Raw genomic sequence first — 19,161 nt, forward strand, 5'->3', positions numbered from 1 at the left:
GGGCGGGGGAGAAGGCGGGACTATTTTTCTCCCCTCCAATGCCATTCTCGCCTTTTCCTCCCGTTATGAATATTAATCAGGGCTCGCCCAATGAGAAGCCTCGTCCGGGTTTACGTCACGCTTTGGGACGTGAGGATTGGAGGGAGGACTAGGGCCGGTTTATGCATATTAATGAGGTGGGAGGAGCCGAGGAGGTCAGTATATAAGCGGAGGCGCATCCCTGCTCCCACGCAGTTCGCGCTGGGAGTTCGAAGAGGAGAATTGTCCTTAAAAACAGGAAGGGGAAAAAAGACACCGGTAAGAGGTTCAGAAGAGAAGGGCGGGGAGGGGGCTCCTAAACGTCAGGAGGGTCTTAATGTATTTTAAGCAATGATGATATTTGATGGTTATAGTAATATTTAGCTCTGCGATTGGCGGCCTCTTGTTAATATTAGTGCTTTCTTCATATGCGTTTTACGGGAACCGCTTTTTGGGGCGATGGAAGGAGTGCAAGGAAGCGGTGCTTCCATCTTTGAAACAAAATGGCTTCCCACCGGCTTCGGGGGAAGAAGTCTCAAAATGGCGCCGAGGAGGGAAAAGCGGGCAGGGCGGCACTGCGCATGCGCCGGAGAGGAAGGCTGCGAGGGGGGGCGAAAGATTGGCTGCGCGCGCATCAGGCGCCCTCTGCTGGAGGGATGTGAGGTTGCGCGCGCATGCGCAGAGGTTTTTAGGTGCGTTCTAAAAGCTAGTCTGCCATTTTTAAAAGGAATTGGTGGCTGTGCTCCGTTGTGGGTCTAGCATGGCGACCTGAGAGTGTCATCGTTTTGGGAGACAGATGGAGCATAGGGGAGGTGCTGAAACAAATGGCAGTGCTTGCCCTTAGAGAATCATTGGACAATACATGCATCCATAGCATGTCTTCCCCAATGATGTCCTATGGCAAGTATGGCTTTTCCATGAGCAGGTATTCCCAAATGGTTCCATATAGTCAAGTATCATTTCCCTATGGGCAAGTTTTTGCAGTGATTTCCTATCAACAAGGTATTCTCCCATGATTTCCTATGGGCAAGTATTCCCCATTGATTCCCTATGGGCAGGTATTCTCCCATGATTTCCTGTGGACAAGTATGGTTTCTTTATGGGAAAGTACTGCCTTTTGTTTTAGTATGTCCTGGAATATAAGTCAGCGGTGCATTTTTATCCTTCCTGGTTTTGTTTACTAAAGGTTCCACACATTAGGGGACACTTGGGTTGCTAATGCACCCTGACGCAGGTGGCCTTTGTTTTGTGTGTCCAGGTTGACCTGTTGGCTGCCAATATTGCTTTATTTCAATAACATTTTGGCTGAAACAGCTTGCTCCCTTCCAATGTAGTTTGTTGTTCTATTACCAAAAAGAAACAGCGGGGAAGAGAGAGCTTCCCTTCGGCTGTCGTTTTACATAGCAAACCAAACCACCTTGTGTCTCATTTCCAGAGACAGGTGGGGGCATGAACCTCCGCAGACATTGCGAGTTGCTGCTTCTAGTTTTCTTAAACTAGGGCAGTGGTTCCCAACCTTTGGTTCTCCATATGTTTTGAACTTCATCTTCCACAATGCCTTACTACTGGCTAAACTGGCTTCTGGGAGTTGAAGTCCAAAACACCTGGAGGACCAAAGGTTGGGAACCACTGAACTAGGGGGACATGCTGGTGCCACTGATGCAGCCCACCTTAAACTGAATACTGTCCAACTGGGTGGGACTGAACTCACTAGCCTAGTTGGAGACAGTTATCTTAATACAGTTTGCGCTAAGAGATTGTTATTTGAATATATTAACACTGAGGCTTTTTCTGACCTACAGGAGAAAATGGCATCAGATGAAGGAAAGCTCTTTGTTGGTGGACTGAGTTTTGACACTAACGAACAGTCACTGGAGCAGGTTTTCTCCAAATATGGACAGATATCTGAAGGTAAAAATGTGTCAGGTTTAATTTGTTTTGTTTTAATGCTCACGTTGTTTAAAATGTCATATCTTAAGTCCTGAGAATAGCTTTAGTTTTCTGGTGCTTTTTAGCCAACTCTTAAATAGCAAGTTGCATTGAGCATCCTCTTCTCTTTCTTCCAGTTGTTGTTGTAAAAGACAGAGAAACTCAGAGGTCCAGAGGCTTTGGCTTTGTCACTTTTGAAAATATTGACGATGCAAAAGATGCAATGATGGCCATGAATGGGAAGGTGAGTACAGTTGGCCCTTCTTATACACGGATTTTTTATACACGGATTTAAGCATACACGGTTTGAAAATGTTCCAAAAAAGTATAAATTTACCTTGATGTTCCATTTTTTATTAGGGACACCATTTTGCTATGTCATTATACTTAATGGGACTTGAGCATACACGGATTTTGTTATATACGGGGGATCTTGGAACCAAACCCCAGCGTATAACAAGGATCCACTGTAGTTTAATTACCAGGTGACTGTTGTGAATAACAAAGCTCATGTTATTGTAGAAGAACCTCACAAGCTCTGGGACATGATAGTCTTTGGTTGACAAAGCAGTGTTAGCCTAAATCCAAGCCAGTATAGTGGCTGTTCAAATATTGGTTCTAGGATATGTGACTGATTGAATTTTGATGGCTGGAAGTCTTTTTCACCTCTTGTATTTGGCAGTATCTTAATATGAATACAGTCAGTACATGTTCCAAATGTGTATGAACTGACCCTGAGGTATCTTTCTTTTTAATTTAGTCTGTTGATGGCCGCCAGATCAGAGTTGATCAAGCAGGGAAATCATCTGATAACAGATCCCGTGGGTACAGAGGAGGCTCAGCTGGAGGCAGAGGCTTTTTCCGTGGAGGCAGGAGCCGAGGCCGGGGCTTCTCCAGAGGTGAGCTGGTGGTCTGGTGGCTTTCCTGATACCGATTGCAGTTGTTGCGATATATCTTAGCCTCTGGGTTATTCTCCTTTCCAGGTGGTGGTGGAGATAGAGGTTATGGTGGTGGCAGCAGGTTTGAATCTAGAAGCGGGGGATACAGTGGATCCCGAGACTACTATGGCAGCAGGTGAGCACATAGCTTCATCGGGCACCTTGAAGAGATGTAAAGAGCTCTTGCGGTTGTCGACATGCTGATTAAATGGGTCCATTTCCTTTTCTATCTTCCGCAGCAGGAGTCAAGGCAGCTACAGTGACAGACCTTCAGGAGGGTCCTACAGAGACAGCTACGACAGTTACGGTAAGTGTTAGATCATGAGGGAAAGGAGGATGCGTTGACTGGGATGGCGTGGAGCCATTTTTGATCTTGCAGTGATAACCTTGGAAGTATTATTAAGGCTCACTTGGAGCCTGTTCCTGTTACCTCTCCTTGCCTATGCGAAGCACTACAGCTTTGGCAGGCCTTAAGCATTTGTACCACCGGGGGGGAAAAAACCTTTAATGCATGTGTAGCAGTAGTTGGATCCGCAGGAGAAGCTTTCTGATGCCGAAAATAACACCCTCAAAGTCCAGAAGCAAACATTAAGACAAGGGGTGGGACAAGAGGTTAATCATAAGGTAGCCTTTTCGTTGCTTGGCAAAGAAGTAGGGGAGGAAAAATGGCTGGGACTTGTCTGTGCTTCAGTGCCTTTACAACTGTGCCTGCTTCTTGTCCTCAGCTGCACACAACGAGTAAAAAACTTCCTGGCTCAAGATCGTCCTTCCAATGGCTGTATTTATAAAGATTTTTGGAGCTTCGCTGAAAACGTTCTTGTGTAGTCATCTCCTTTGTATTCTCACTTTTGTAGTAAACTCGCAGTTCTGACCTTGTCAAAAAAGCACAGCCTGACAGCTTCTAATATGTGATGGTCTGTTCAGACTCAATGAAAGTTCTGGGTTTTTCCTCTCAAAAGTGTTTTAACATTTTTTAAAGCACTTAAAAAGATTTTAGTTCATTTGTGAGGCAAGCGCGTGTGTGTGTGTGTGTGTGTGTCTTGGATTTTTTTTTTGTTAAGAAAGGCAAAAGACAGGAAGGTTTTGGGCCCCGTTTCTGTTTTTTCATTTGAGCAAGAAAGGACCGTAATTCCTCAGTAGAAGCTGAGCAAGCTGTGAACTCAGTTTTCTGTTCGTGCATCATTTTGTAACTTTGAACTTTAGTGTAGCAAGGTGTAGGTTATTACAGCCTGGGAATGGATTTTGAAAGGCAACCCACCTTGATATACCTAAAGAGCGATACTTGCTTGTATGTTCAACCTGCATTAAGAGACTTTTACTTGTATGCCATAAAACTTAACCCAGAGAGACTCTGCAAATCTTAACCATGCAAAGAGGTTCATGGAAAAAAAAATATGTTTGTTTCTATTGTCCTTTTTTTACTGGAAGAAAGTATGCCTAATTCAATTGATGTTGTAATTTTGAAGTGGTGAAAAGGATTTCTTGTACAGTTTTCCTTTGGCTTCACGAAGCCTATTAAAAGTCCATCTGAAAAAAATACATTCTGCGCTTGAAATCTTAAATCTTGCTGCACAACACAAGTTCTGTGGATGTCAATGGGGAAAAAAATTGTACAGTTAAGATAGCACAGCACCAGTGAGCGAGAGGGTTGTCTTAGGGGAAATTAATATACAGACCCAAAGTAAGTGGTAGAAGCTTGCTACAGATCTGTGCACCATAACTCAAGAGTAAGACAGCTTGAGGGAAGCAAGAGTCTCAAAGGGACAGTGCAGATCCCCTTAATGGGACCAGTTGGAAGTTTGGCTGGAGTTGATGCAGCCTTTGTAAGTAACCCAGTGGAATCGACTTGGTGACTCAGAACAGATAGCTTACTGACAGTGATAGGACCATTACTAGTGTAAGTGAGAACTAGCTGACACCTTACCCAACTGAAAGCCAGCCAGACACTTAGTCTAGAAGGAAGATCTCAGTCTGACCGTGTTCCAAGGCGGATAACTCTGACCTAATTTAGCTAGCTTTGTCCTTGCCTTCTAAGTTCTAAGAATTCTCTGCTAGCGTATGGAAAACGGCAGTGCCTTGGCGAAAAAGAAGTGTTGTGCCTCCAACAGAGAGAACCTCTGAGACGAAAGCTGCTCTCTTGGCTAGTTCATATGTGGGGATAGTCCTGTAATTCGAGGTAACTCTTTTCCTCATGTCCGCATCCTTCCTCCTGTTGAGAAGCTCGTGATCCTTTTATTTTTGGAAACTGAATGTTTAACTTATGTGAGCCAAAAAAAAATTTTTTGGGCCAGATTTGCTTGGCTTTTTTTTTAAAAAAGCATTTTTTAAGAACAAAAGATAACTTTCCTGTATTGAGTCTGGGTTTTTGTGGCATAAATTTGACCTGGGTCAGGAAAAAGGGGGTGTTTGTGCACAGCCATCTCTTTGCCAGTAGTGTTAGATTGAAAGACGGGGAGCCGAATTCTCTCCCAAGTGATTTATGATTCTCTGAAGATTCTTCCTTAAGACTTAAGTCACGTTAACTGTAATGTTCTTTTGCCATCTTGTTTGCCTTTTAACTTTTCCCCCATCGCCCGCACTGTTCCTAAGCAGCCATTATCCAGAGTGACTGATGCTTTTTGTGGGATCAGATGCCTTTGGCCTCTCCAAGAGGCACAGGTCCAGTCTCGGGACAGTTTGACCCACGCTGGGCTTTTGAGATTCAGTGCGGGTTCCATAGTTTCTGTAGAAAATGTTACTTGTTTTTTGTGCAGGGCTGGGCGGGATAGAAAAAAAAGACCCTTTCCTGTGGATATTATTTGTAACATGGATTTGTCTTGGCAGGTTGAAGAGAGCAACAGCTGAGGAGCAAATGGATTTGAGACAGAGGACCAAATGTAGACCGTAAGCTACAATCAGTATTCCAAGCAGGTATGATTCTTGGGCTGGCTTTGAATTATTTGTGTGACTGTTTCATGAGAGAACTGGGTACTGCACAGCAAAAATACAGTCTCTAAAAATTGCTTTTGAAGACGCTGACATCACCTTTTTGTCTGGATCCTAAATATTAACCATCTATCTTCCGGTCTTATTTCAGCTAGCTGCTTGTTTGGAAGAGGACCGGAGGAGATGGCGACAAGCTGTGGAGGATGAAGCTTTTTGAGGGTTGTTTTTATGGATTGGTTGACCAAAGTGAATAAACTCAAATGGGGCTATAAAAACATGGTTGAGTTGTGCATGCACCGTGAGGGAGTGGGGTTTAGTAGGAACTTCCTGACATTAAGGGCTGTTTGGTAGTGGAACACACTCCTTCCTCAGAGGATGGTGGAATCTCCTTCCTTGGCAGTCTTTAAAACAGAGGCTTGATGGCCATCTGTCAGAGATGCCTTGATTGAGAGTTCCTGCATGGCAGAATGGGGTTGGACTGGATGGCCCTTGGGGTCTCTTCCAACTCTATGTTTCTATGAAGTGGAAGAGATACACCCTTAAGAGAGTAGAAGTGATAGGGGGAAACCAGGCATTAAATAGGATTTTGTCATGGACCTCTTTCTACCAAAGTTAACACCATTACTGGGGATATAATTCCATTTTCTAAAGAAATTGCTTATGGGGTCCATCTGAACCCATTCTGTATCTAAATGAGCGCACTTCAAGATTATTTGTGGTCCACATAAGATGACTAGGGCTGGGTCTCTGCAAAGTAAGGAGCCCTGGTGGCGCAGTGGTTAAATGCCTGCATTGCAGCCACTCACAAACCATAAGGTTGCGAATTCAATCCCAGCGCAAGGGCTCAGGCTCGACTCAGGCTTGCATCCTTCTGAGGTTGCTGAAATGAGTCCCCAGATTGTTGGGGGCAGTGAGCTTACACTTTGTAAACTGCTTAGTGGGTGCTTAAGTGCACTGATAAGCGGTATAGAAATGTACTTGCTATTGCTAAACTTCCTTGAGTGACAGTTTAAGGGCAGTTTCTCACAATGACCATCTGTCATTTGAGATCCACAGCAGTTAATACACTGATTACATATATTTTTACAAAAAAGGAAATTGAATTATTTTCTTCCATTACTACACAAGTGACAATGATCATCTGTAATTTGTGATCCAGAACAGTTACTTGCAATGATTGTGTATATATATTTACAAAAATGGCATTTGAATGATTTCCTTCCATTGCTCCAGTTGTAGGAAGAAGGAATGATGGAGACCCAGTTGGGAGTCAGGTGTGAACATAGACTTATAAACAGTGTACTGCACAGGTCTGGGAGTTCCTGACATCAGTGCCAGGAAATGTTTCATAGTAAATTGTTAAAGTCTGTAAGCACTTTGAAAACATGCTTGATGTTTTTTGATAGGTGAATTTGGTAGATGAAATATACACTAGATGTAGTGTATATTTCAGTAAGGCTTCTCACAAGGTGTGATATCCTTGCACAAAAGCTAGTAGAATGTGGGCTTGGTTATCCAGTCCGGATCTAAAAGTTAATCTGCAATGGCTCCTGTTGATCTTGGAAAAATGATCAGCAGGGTTCGGGGCCCAGTGCTGCTATTCAGCATCTTTATCAGTACAGTAATTTGGATGATGGAAAAGAGGGCATGCTTATCACATTTGCAGATGGCAACAAATTAGGAGTAGCTAATGCCCCACAGGATGGCCATAATTCAAAATGATCTTAACTGGTTGGAGAGCTGGGCCAAACCGAAATGAATTTCCAAAGGGAGAAATGCAAGGTGTATTGCATTTTAGGCAAAACAAAAATGAAAGGCTCGGGTATTTGATGAAAAGGATCTGGGTCCTCTGGGAGGACCACAGGCTGAACACAAGTGATTCAGCAGCCAAAAAAGCCAAAGCAAGTATAATGTCTAGGTTCAGAGGATTAATAGTACCACTATTTGGACAGACTTCCCCTGGAATATTGTGTCCAGTTCTGGTTGCCGCCAATTAAGGATGTGGACAAGATGGAGCTTGTTCAGAGAAGTCTGGAAACCACCAAGCCCTTCAAGGAATGGCATATAGCAGTGATGGCGAACCTATGGCACGCATGCCAGAGGTGGCACTCTGAGCTTGCCAGAGTTTCTTACTAGAAAGCCAGAGGGATGTGGCACTCTGCAATAAATAAGTGGGGTCTGGGTTGCAGTTTGGGCACTCGGTCTGTAAAAGGTTTACCATCACTGGCATAGAGAGCTGGTTATGTTCGGCCTGGGGAAGTGGAGGTTGAGTGAAATAAAAGCCCTGTTAAATGCCATTGAGGATGGAGCAAGCTTGTTTTAGGACATGGAGCAATGGATTCAAACTATTGGCAAAGAAGTTCCAGTTAACATTAGGGAGAACTTGATAACTGCTAGTGGAAGATGAATAGTGGAGTGGCCTTTGGAGGTTTTTGAACAGCCTGGATAGCTGTTGGGAGTGCTTTGAATCTGTTCCTGCATGGCAGGGGGTTAGACTGCATGGCCCTTGGAGGATCCCTTCCAACTAGGGTTCTCTAAGAAATTGGAGTGTCCTATATAGTGCTAATGCATAATTGACAATGAAAAATGGGGAAGAGGAGCAGCAGCAACAACAATATTTGGTGACAGCATGTCACAGAAGTAAAAGGTAGGCTTGGAAACAACATAGATACAAACCCTATATAAGCCATTACTGCTGGCTGCAGTGTAGAGCCTTGTAAAATGCAGGCCATTTAAGATGATCACTCATCTTTGAAAGGGTCTTGTATAATCTGTATAGGATCAGTATAAATGTGTCATAACGTTTTAGGCAGTCTCTCCTTGCTCAAATTTAGTCCCACTTTCCTCCAGGTGTATTGGAATACAGCTCCCCAGATGCTTAACCTGGTTTGGTTACCGGAGGTTATTTCCAATGTCTGGAGAGCATGATCAGATTGGGAGAGATTGTAATGGAACCCACAAACCTTGTGACTAATTGTGGAGTAATTCTAGAGCACATTGTACTGTGATACTCAACTGAGTAACATTTACTCATTTCATTTGTGACCTGCCTGACCGAGTTCTAAAGCGACATAGAGGGAAGGTTATTAATAGGGCTAATAATGAAATGCTACCCTTTCTCAACCAAGAATGGGAAAATAAATAGTTGCTTTTAATGATGACTGCATGAATTTCAGAGGGTTTTCTTAGGCAAGGAGTATTTTCAGATGGAGGCCTGGTCCTGCCTCTGAAATACAACCTGCTGCACCTTGATTGGTCAAGTCTAGAGAGCCAGTGTGTTGTGGTTAGAAAGTTGGACTATGACTCGAGATCAGGGTTCAAATCCTTGCTTAGCAGTGTAGATCCATTGGGTGAGCAAGTCCCACCCAGCCTTGGAAGATGGCAGTGGCAAACCTCTGAAGAAACTTGCCAAGAAAGCCTTAGGGTTGGAAACAACTTGAGGAGGGCACATAACAGCAACTCCCAGCCAAGTATTCACCACAGCTGGCCCTGCTGAGCTTCCAAGATCAGATGGGATCTGGTGCCTTTGAGGGAAATATAGTGGTTGCTATGGATTCCAAACAATTCTATAAATAGGCCTTGCTCAGAAACTAGAATGGGTTGGCAATGGGCTAGACACTGGGTGATGGGTTCTCAGTCTGGGGTGATGCATTGGTTTCAGGTTTTAGCCAACGTTTTCAAGAAGCTGCCAAAGGCACTAAAGCCAGTAGGTGGTGTGAGTGTTGGGAGTAAGCCTTTGGGAAGTCAGGGTTCAAATCCCCATTTTGGCCATAGAAAGCCTTGCCTGGCCTTGGGTAGGTCACACACTCTCATCCTGAGATGAAGGCAAACCTCCGGGGAAAATCATAAGTTGGAAATGATTTGATGGCACACAACCAAGAGTGGCTGCAAAGGTTTGAATTAGAATCTCATGGGTTTTCTCTCTCTTTAAAATGGCCTCTGAGGCCTCTTCCAACTGTTTCTGTGAACCCTGGGACTAAATTACATCCTAGTATTCTGGTCTTGCTCTTAGGGAGCATTCCCCAGAATGCCATCCCCTCCCATGGCACATCCCTTGGCATCCTCCCAACTTTTGTATCCCCATCCCACCCATGAAATAGGGTTGGGATGCCTGTATATATAAATTAGGAAAAGAAGGTGATATTTTAGTCCCATCCTTTTGGGACCAAAACCCTTTCCTGCAGCACCCAAAATGGGTCTGAAATCCCATGAGGTAGAAGAATTGCCTTTGGTTTAAAAGGGGACGGTGCATAATGGCCACAAGTATTTGGAGCTGCGACTATCAAATCCAATCTCAAGGGTCGATTGAAATTTACAGCTAGTTCTCTTGAGGGATCTTTGGTAAATAAATGTATTTTTATTCCAAAGTGTCCAACTATAACAACTGTGTGCCACTTGTTCCATTTTTAAGCTTTGCAACGTGTATGGTGTGCATTTTGGGTGGCCCAGTATCACCATTCTGTGGATTTGGGGTAACACTGTACCTCTCTTGTTGTAACGCCAGCTCTCCTGCATTTTGTAACTGGATGGCAAGTCCATTTTTCCATACCTTTCAGCTTCCTCCACGATCCTTCACATCTTCCAGGTTGCTTGTACAGGGCAGTTTCTGAAAACCGCCTCTCAATTTCTAGTTATCCAGATCCTCCTGGGATGAATGAAACATGGCAAATACTGTAGGCATAAAAACTGGGGCGGTGCCTTTCCTTGCCGGCAGAGGGCACTTGGTTCCAAAGGATCCGGTCCATGGATTCCCTGTTCAGAAATAATAATATTTGGAGTCAAGGTAGAGGTAGACCTGGAAGTTTTTCTCAAGCACCTTAAAGACTTAAGAGTATAATTTAGCAGATGGCTTTATAGATCGCGGCCTGTTTCATCATGTCAAATGCCTCCAGTGTAGCTCAAGTAGGGAGATGTTTAGGAAACTGAATTGCTGAAAAACAAGTCAAACTTTGAATTTCAACCTCCAAACTAACTCTGCCTGACAGTTGGAGAGACTCAGTCACTCCCAACAAGATGGGAGGCCATTTTGTCCATCAGTGGTGGACTATGCATCCCAAATTTCAAGGTTGTTAGAGCCGCTGTCTCCTTCCTTGTTTCCCCCATTAGCAGCCAGTGTGGAGTAGTGTTTGGTGATTGGACTTCAGCCATAAAACCCACTGGGTGGCCTTGGGCAAGAAGTCACACTCTCTCAGCCTCAGGGGAAGGCCATGGCAAAGCGCCTCTGAACAAATCTTGCCAAGAGAACTCCCAAGATAGATTTGCCTTAGGGTTGCCATACGTTGGACATTACTTGAAAGCACACGACAATGAGATCTCCCATCTGGAGCTGGGTACAAAAGAGAGTTCTGCCTCACACTGGAGAAAGAGAGTGCCTCTGAGCACATCCTGAGTGCAGGGATTTGCTCTCAGTACCCAAACAGAGCCAGTGCTGGACTAGGACTCTGAAATCACAATAGGCTACATCCACAGCATTGCCTTTTATCTACTGAGCTCGTAATTTTACCAAACTCTGGGACGCCAGAATTTGAATCCCTGCTCAACCATCAGTGGTTTGCTGCAAGTCACATTCTCTCAGCCTCAGAGGCAGGCAATGACAAACCACCTCTGAAGGAATCTTGCCCAGAAACCTTCCCCCCACCCCTCAAAAAATAGGCTTGCATTAGGGCCTCCGTAAGTCGGAAACGAGTTGAAGTCACACGCAACCCAAATGGAGTGGCACCTCGTCTGATCTTTCCATGTGTCCAGGTTGCTGGAAGAGGAGTTAATTGGCAACCAAGTATCTCAAGGGTGTAGCCCCCAGTGGGAGTGGAAACTAGATCGGTGCGTCATAGGATGCGCTATGTTTTCCTGAGGCAACCCGGTCTATGAATACCCCCCGTGGGGCATCGGCATGGTCTGTTTTTCCATTCAAAACATGGGCCCTCTTTCCATTCTTCTCTCCCTCCACAACAAACAGGTGCTGAGAAGTAGTGAAGGAACCCAGCTTCTTCTGGCTTCATGCTCAAACACCTGCCATGATTCTCAGCATGGGTCCCTTTTCAAGATGAAATTGTTCACTGAAACCTCTGCCATTGGGAAAGGGAAGAGCTGAAGGAGCAGGTCAAGGCTTCAAGGGCTTGCTTCCCAACCCTGTGGCCCACGATGGGTCAGATTTTCCACTCTAACCTTTCAAACCTTTGCAATTGCAAAAGGCTGGCCAGTGGCATTTGGGGAAGCGGCCAACCCTTTCCTTTGCAATATCCAAAAAGGATTGTGGTTGAGCTATTATTTATTATAAACAACAAAAACGACAAGTATTTGTCAGGAACAATGCAATAGAAATAGAAACCAGAGGTGCCAGAAACCAAAGACAAAAGGGTTTGTAAATGCACACCACTAATCAATGCAATTGTAAATATAAGCATGTATCCAATATATGACCCAGCATGGCATAGTGGTTTGAGTGTTGAACTATGACTGGAGACCAGGGATCAATGCCCCACTTGGCCGTGAAACCCATTGGGTAACACATCTTATATATGTGTGTGTGCGCTATTTCCATTGTGTGGAGACATTTTCCTAGACACACACAAGCGTTCCCCAAACTGTACCTCCCCCCCCCCTCCATCACCTCTGCAGTCTTTTTAAATGCATCTTCTAAAAAACTAGAATATACCATTTTGCAACCCCTTGGGTATCACAACACGACCCTTTTGGTTGTTGCTGTGGGTCTTCAAACGCTTTCTGATGTATGGCAACCCTAAGGCAAACCTACCATAGGGTTTTCTTGCTTAGATTTGTTCAGAGGAGGTTTGCTGTTGCCTTCCTCTGAGGCTGAGAGAATGTAGCTTGCCCAAGTTCATGGCTGAACCTTGGCCTTCTGGAGTCCTAGTCTAACACTCAAACCACTATGCTACACAGCCTCTCATAAGGTTTTCTTGGCATGACTTGTTCAGAGGTGGTTAGCCATCGCCGCCTTCTGTGGCTGAGAGAGTGTGACTTGCTCTAGATTACCCAGTGGGCTTCCATGGAGTTCGAGTCTGATCCAAACCAAAAGCATCATGCTGTCTCTTAAGAGATTTGCTGTGGCTGAGAGAGTGTGACTTGCCACTGGGCTTCCCTGGCTGAGCAGGAATTCAAGTCCTGGTCTCACGGAGTCCTAATCTTAGATCCAACATCCAAAACACGACACTGTGACATCAACCTTTTCGTAGAACACAATTATAGTGTCGCATTCCACGCTGGGTGCCTGGGATTTGCACTTTAGACAGGATTATTGAGCAAGGGAGCTCTAGTACCTCCCCAAACTAAATCCCAGGATTCCAGGTGATGCATCCAAGGCAGTTAAAAAGTGCGATAACAGCACCATAACGGTGCTGTGAAAGTGTCAACAGGATTGGATCAAAGGTCTTAGAAAGAGATGAGGAAGTAGGTGCGAGTTTTGCAGAAGTGACAAATATTTTTATATGAGGGGCACCATTTTACTATGCCGCTGTGTTCAATGGGACATGAATGTCCGCGGATCCACTGTGTTAGTTGGACCAAAAAAGGTATCACCGTTTTGTAGGTGTTGAATTTTGCAGTGTACACGCTCTCAGCCTCAGAGGATGGCCGTGGCAAGCCCCTTCTGAAGAAACTGGCCAAGGAAACCCTGTGATGGGTTTGCCTTAGGGCTGCCATAAAGTCAAAAATGGCTTGGAGGAACACAACAACAACAAGTTGCCTTGAACCTCCCAGTAAGAAAAGAAGATGGAGGAGGAAGAGAGTCTTTGAATGGGACACAGGAGAGATTAATAATCCATTGCTTCCCACCATTTATATACACATATAAACATCATATTAATGTTAAGATAATAGTGTCTTAGAATATATAATTACAGTATATTATAATGTTACACACACACATTCTAATATTACCAATATATTATGCATATCACTATATATTATAATATATAGCTGATATGAAGCATCAATAATCCCACACTCTTGGCAGGAGATTATATTATTTGTATATTATATTATTATATTGTCTATTATTATTATCATCATCTTACGCATTGTAAACACCTTAGGGAGTGCTTAAGTAATAATAATAATAATAATAATAATAATAATAATAATAATAATAATATTTATATCCTGCCTCTCCCTGTATTAGATAAGCAGTATAGAAATGCACTTGCTATTGCTCTTATTTAATTACATTATATTATGATTATATTGTATTATGTTATTCTTATATTATATTATTAAGTTACAGTGTGTTATAATTATATTATTATATATTATATATCATAATTATATATTATGTTATATATTGTGATATTAGTATCATTATGTTAAATAATATTATATTACACGATGTTATAATTATAATGATGTTAGACTGTATTATGATTCTGTTATATTGTTATATTATCAGGTCGTGACATCATGTTACATTATATTATGCTGCCGGTCCTGGGAAAAGAGCAGGATATAAACAAACAAACAAACAAATTGTTATATTATTGCCATTTTATTATTTAGTGGCATTATGTTACAATTGTATTACATTGCGTTATGCTTATATTGTATGTTATTATTATTTAGTTACATTATGTTACAATTATGATACCTTGCATTATGATTACATTGTACTGTTATGTTATTATTTAGCGACATTACGTTACAATGATATTCCATTGTATTATGCTTATATTGTCTCATTGTATTATTGTTATTCAGTGGCATTGTGTTACCACTCTGTTGCATTGCCTGATGATGACATTGTGTCCTCCTCTTCCTCCTCTCCATTGATTTTACATAAGAGCCTCCCCGCCCTCCCCTTTATGCAAATTGCGCCTGGGCCCTCGTCCAATCAGAGGCCGCGCATCCCCTCTTGAATGACACGTTCGAGGCCATGGTCACGTGGGGGGCCCCCTCCTCAGCGTTCCAAAGTGGGTGGGTCCCTTTTCATTCATAAATCCTCTGCTCCCCTTTTCAATCAAAATTAAGGTGCTGAGAAAGACAGAGAGACAGAGGCTGAGAAAGGGGGGACTTCCCTGCCTTTGGGCCCCTGCAAAAGAGCCATCCCTGGACCTACCTCCAAGGCTTGCTGATGGGAGGACATCCATGCCACCTGGGTGAGTCTCTTTCCCTCCTTTCCACTCCCCCCAAAAGGACCACCACCACCATCCTCTTGTTTTGCAAAATGGTAAATATTCCCTTGGATACTAGAGTATCCCCTTCTCTTTCCTGATCTTGGCCCTTTGCATGCAGGCTGTCTGTCCCTTTGCTCCCCATCTCTGCTTCCCCCCCCCCCCCCCAATGATGAGAAAAACAGGCCAGCAATGATATATCATTGGTTAAAAACAACAGCCACTTTGATGTTGGAGGGTTGGCATAGAGACTGCAAAGTCACTTTCACCCCCAGATGCTTGATCAATGCCTAGTGCAGAATGAATGAATGAATGAATGGTACGTATCCAGAGGCATTTTAAGCAGATTATTCTCTGAAACAGCTTTCTCTCCAACCCTCCTTTTTTCCCTGTTCATTAGGTTCTCTCTTTTCATGCAAAATTGCTCCTCCTCTGAAATATGGTGGGCATCGCCTGCTTTGAACCTTTTGGGTCTGGTTTAGGAAAACTGGGGTGGAGATCTGGGGTGTGGGTCCTTTTTTACGCCCCTCTTTTTGTATATATCTCTCTATATATATCTATATAGAAAAATACTTTGGGTTTTTTAATATGGACGGGTCTATATATATATATACACACACACATATGTATATATGTGCTTTAAGACAGACAGACTGCTCTGAGACAGATAGGAAAGGGTGCTTTAAGACCAACCGACAAATAGGGGCGTTTTAAGACAGACAGATAGAGAAGGTGCTTTCATGTAGCTAGACAGATAGGAGATAGATAAGATAGCTTTAAGATAGATTCATGATAGACAGAGTGGTTTAATATAGCTAGGGGATAGATGATCAATAGATTGATCGATCAATAGATAAGTAGATAGATAGGGTGCTTTAATGTAGATACATAGATAGTTCTAATATAGCTAGATAGATAGGGGATAGATGATCGATCAATCAATAGATAAGTAGGTAGATAGGGTGCTTTAATGTAGATAGTTTTAATATAGCTAGCTAAGGGATGGATGGATAGATAGAGTGCTTTGATATAGTTTTAATATAGCAAGCTAGATATGGGACAGATGGATAGATAGATCAATAGACAGATAAGGTGCTTTAATATAGATACATAGATAAATATAGCTAGCTAGCTAGCTATGGGATAGATGGATAGATATCTCAATAGATAAATAAGGTGCTTCAATACAGATACATAGATGATTTTAATATAGCTAGCTAGATAGGGGATAGATGGATATATAGATAAATAGAGACAGACAGATAGGGTGCTTTAATATAGATAGTTTTAGTATAACCAGATAGATATGAGATTGATGGATGAACAGAGAGATAGAGAGAGATTTAATATAGATAGGTAGTACAGTGGGCCCTTGTTATCCACTGGGGTTTGGTTCCAGGACCTTTGTGGATAACAAAATCCGTGGATGCTCAAGTCCCATTAAATATAATGGCAGAGCAAAATGGTGTCCCTTATATAATATGGAAAAAATCATGGTTTGCTATTTGGAATTTATACTTATTTAAATATATGTATTTTTTTCAAGCTGTGGATGCTTGAACCCATGGATGAGGCGGCCAACTGTAGATAGTTTTAATATAGCTGGCTAGCTAGAGACAGACAGACAAGGTGTTTTTACAGAGAGACAGATAGCTTGAGTGTGTGTGATATATAGAATCACAGAATGCCTGAGTCCTGCCTTTGGAAGGAACCTCAAGGGTCATCCAGTCCAGCCCCCTGCCATGCAGGAATACCCAACTAAAGCACTCTTGGAAGATGCCCATCCAACCGAGAGGGAAAGCTGGGTGTGTTCATATATAGGTAAACAATGTAGGTGTTATGTCTCTCTCTCTCTCTTAGAGAGAGAGACATACAGAGGTAACACCCACATTGAGAGAGAGAGATACAGGGGGTATAGGTGCTTTAATAGAAAGGATTGTAGTTTAATGCATAGATACATAGTGTTTTAAGAGAGAGAGGTGTGGGGTGTTTTAACATATAGAAAGTGGGGGGCTTGGGGACTGTCATATATATATATATATATATAGAGAGAGAGATTTAATGTATAGATAGTGCTTTAATATAGAAATAGAGGTGTTGCTTGCTTTAACACAGACAGAGAAAAGGGTGTTTTAATACACAGAGAGTGTTTGGGGGCTTTCAGAAGTATATAATGTCAGGTGCTTTGATATAATTTATCGCGATCCTTTCTTTAAACTGTATTAGCCCATTTTGGTAACTGAGCCTGCAAAGGGGGGGAGTAAGGTTCAGTGGTCTCCGCTACTTGAAGAGATAGAATACTGGGTTATTTCCCAATTTTCCTGTTTCAACCATTTGTTTAGTTGAAGAGTGGAAGGCAAATTGCAAATTGGTTCAAAGGCAGCTTGGTGTCTTCTGGGGTTAAGACATGAAAATGTCCCTATCTCCAGCCATGGGTCTCCCAAAAGGGGTGTTTCCTCATTTGCCCATCCGTTTAAAGTTTTAAAGTTACCAAGGTAAACACATTTACAGACTGAACCTTGTTTCTGGAATGAAAGAGGTAGCAAAATTGATTTTACATCCCCTCCTTTAACAAAAAATAAAGACCCCAAAACAAAACCCAGAAGGACTTTACTTTCAGTGCCAAGCTTTATGGAACAGCCTAAATGTGATGCTTAGTCTCCTCTCGAGTAGACCTATCAAATCGACAAGGACTTGCGAAGCTGACACTTACTTACGTAAGTGTGATTTTATGGTTGCCCTCTAGCTGGAGCTAACAGCAGTATTTAGGCCACCATCATATAATATAATATACATTATATAAACATGCAAATATTGTTTCCTGGCTTTTTAGCACTGAGAGCCCAGCTCCAACAAGGAAAGTATCCATAACCCTTGTAAGCACTTACCTGAGAGTAAGCCCCATTGGATTGGATAGGAATGGCATGGCGATGCTGTGGGATGGATCCAGATGTCTGGGGGAAAGCAGCTGTGATCTTGTTGTGGCATCTTCCTACGGCTTCTTCTCTCAACACAAAGACACATTGTGGGTTGGATCTCGCCCTCTGTGGCAGAAAAAAAATAATCTCTCTTGTATCCCCATCTATGCCCCCCAAATCTCCTGAAACCTAGAGATTGCTGGCATCAAAGATTCATTCCACAAACAAGAAAAAAAATTGAGTTAATGCTCCTTTTAATCCTAATCCTAATAATGATATTGGCAGACCAATATGGGGAAGGAAATTCTTATGTGGCTGTCAATCCTTTTGTGCAAATGGCAAAAGCCTTTATTGCAAACCTTCCCAAGTCACTGTAAAACAATACACTTTACCTTTGTTTTTTCATTATTATTCTCCTTCCTTCCTGCTTTCCATCCATCCATCCCTCCCTCCCTGTTTTTCTCCCATCTCACTATCTTTTCATGTGTTCGTTTTTTGGTTCTCGTCAGAATCTGCCCTGGCTATTCAGAAAACAACCCAGCCGAACGGAGGAAAGGGGAGGCAGAAATATTAAAACTCCTTACCCATGTCGCCCATTGTATCAGGGAGATGTTCCTAGAGAAATCAGCCAGCTGTTCTTAACCAGGGTAGCTAAGTCGAACCTCTGTCTCCAGGAGCAGTCTACCTGAATGGAGAATTTGAACCCGTGAAGCAAGCAGCAAAGGAAAGAGAAGCATCTTCTTTCCTTCACATCCTGCTCTTGTGGTGCTTCCCAGAGAATCCAAGGCAGTATCCAATAACATCCAAAATCCAACCTTAGCCTAATATTGTTGGGTGCCTTCAAGCTGTTCTGAATTATAGCGAACCTAAGGTTTGAATCCACAAAACAGTTATAACTTTATTGGGCCAACCCAAGTGCACAAAATGCAAGTTGCTTCGAAAGCTTGGGACATGTATTTGGTGCATTTTGGTTGTGTGGCATAGTGGTTTGAGTGTTGGACTATGACTATGGTGATTCGTGGCTCGTCCATGAAACCCACTGGGTAACTTTGGGCAAGTCACACTTTCTCAGCCTCAGGGGATGGCTATGGCAAACCTCTTCTGAACAAATCTTGCCAAGAAAATCCCAGGATAGGTTTGCTTGCCATACGTCAGAAATGAACTGAAGGCACCCAACGATGAAGGCCTCCTTGTGTTGTGGATTTTGGAGCTTACTGGACTTTGCTATACGGCCAACATGGCTACCCCTGGATATGTATCCTGAGGTTTTAATGTTAGACTCAAAACCTCGCAATAGGTTCTATTAAGGGTTTT

General features: G+C 42.9%; 2 protein-coding genes and 1 long non-coding RNA gene across 6 annotated transcripts in view; 2 read left to right on the top strand and 1 right to left on the bottom strand.

Annotated features, from left to right (window-relative positions):
• Positions 1–144: 144 nt before the first annotated feature.
• Positions 145–6,085, top strand: LOC121936734 (cold inducible RNA binding protein). Of its 4 annotated transcripts, none has more exons than XR_006105023.1 (8): positions 145–297; positions 1,821–1,929; positions 2,085–2,191; positions 2,708–2,846; positions 2,931–3,021; positions 3,125–3,192; positions 5,709–5,795; positions 5,962–6,085. XR_006105023.1 is itself a non-coding variant. In XM_042479270.1 (7 exons), exons 1-7 carry the CDS (start codon positions 172–174, stop codon positions 3,625–3,627), a joined length of 657 nt encoding a protein of 218 aa, XP_042335204.1. In that variant the 5' UTR covers positions 145–171; the 3' UTR covers positions 3,628–5,194. The 4 variants fall into 4 exon arrangements, 2 of the variants coding, with proteins under 2 accessions (XP_042335204.1, XP_042335205.1); XR_006105024.1 differs by having other exon boundaries at positions 3,128–3,192; XM_042479270.1 differs by lacking the exons at positions 5,709–5,795; positions 5,962–6,085 and adding an exon at positions 3,611–5,194.
• Positions 6,086–8,468: 2,383 nt separating this feature from the next.
• LOC121937354 overlaps positions 8,469–19,161 on the bottom strand; it is a 21,422-nt gene continuing 10,729 nt past the window's right edge. Inside the window, exons 5-7 of the long non-coding RNA XR_006105110.1 lie at positions 18,432–18,532; positions 17,818–17,973; positions 8,469–10,562 (exon numbers count right to left, since the gene is read on the bottom strand). This is a non-coding gene — a long non-coding RNA (uncharacterized LOC121937354). The remainder of the gene's footprint in view (positions 10,563–17,817; positions 17,974–18,431; positions 18,533–19,161) is intronic.
• LOC121937352 (CACN subunit beta associated regulatory protein) overlaps positions 14,191–19,161 on the top strand; it is a 23,792-nt gene continuing 18,821 nt past the window's right edge. Inside the window, exon 1 of the mRNA XM_042480490.1 lies at positions 14,191–14,914. The gene's annotated coding sequence lies outside the window, so the exon portion shown is untranslated. The remainder of the gene's footprint in view (positions 14,915–19,161) is intronic.

The sequence above is a fragment of the Sceloporus undulatus genome, chromosome 7, assembly GCF_019175285.1.
Source record: "Sceloporus undulatus isolate JIND9_A2432 ecotype Alabama chromosome 7, SceUnd_v1.1, whole genome shotgun sequence".
NCBI lineage: Eukaryota > Metazoa > Chordata > Lepidosauria > Squamata > Phrynosomatidae > Sceloporus > Sceloporus undulatus.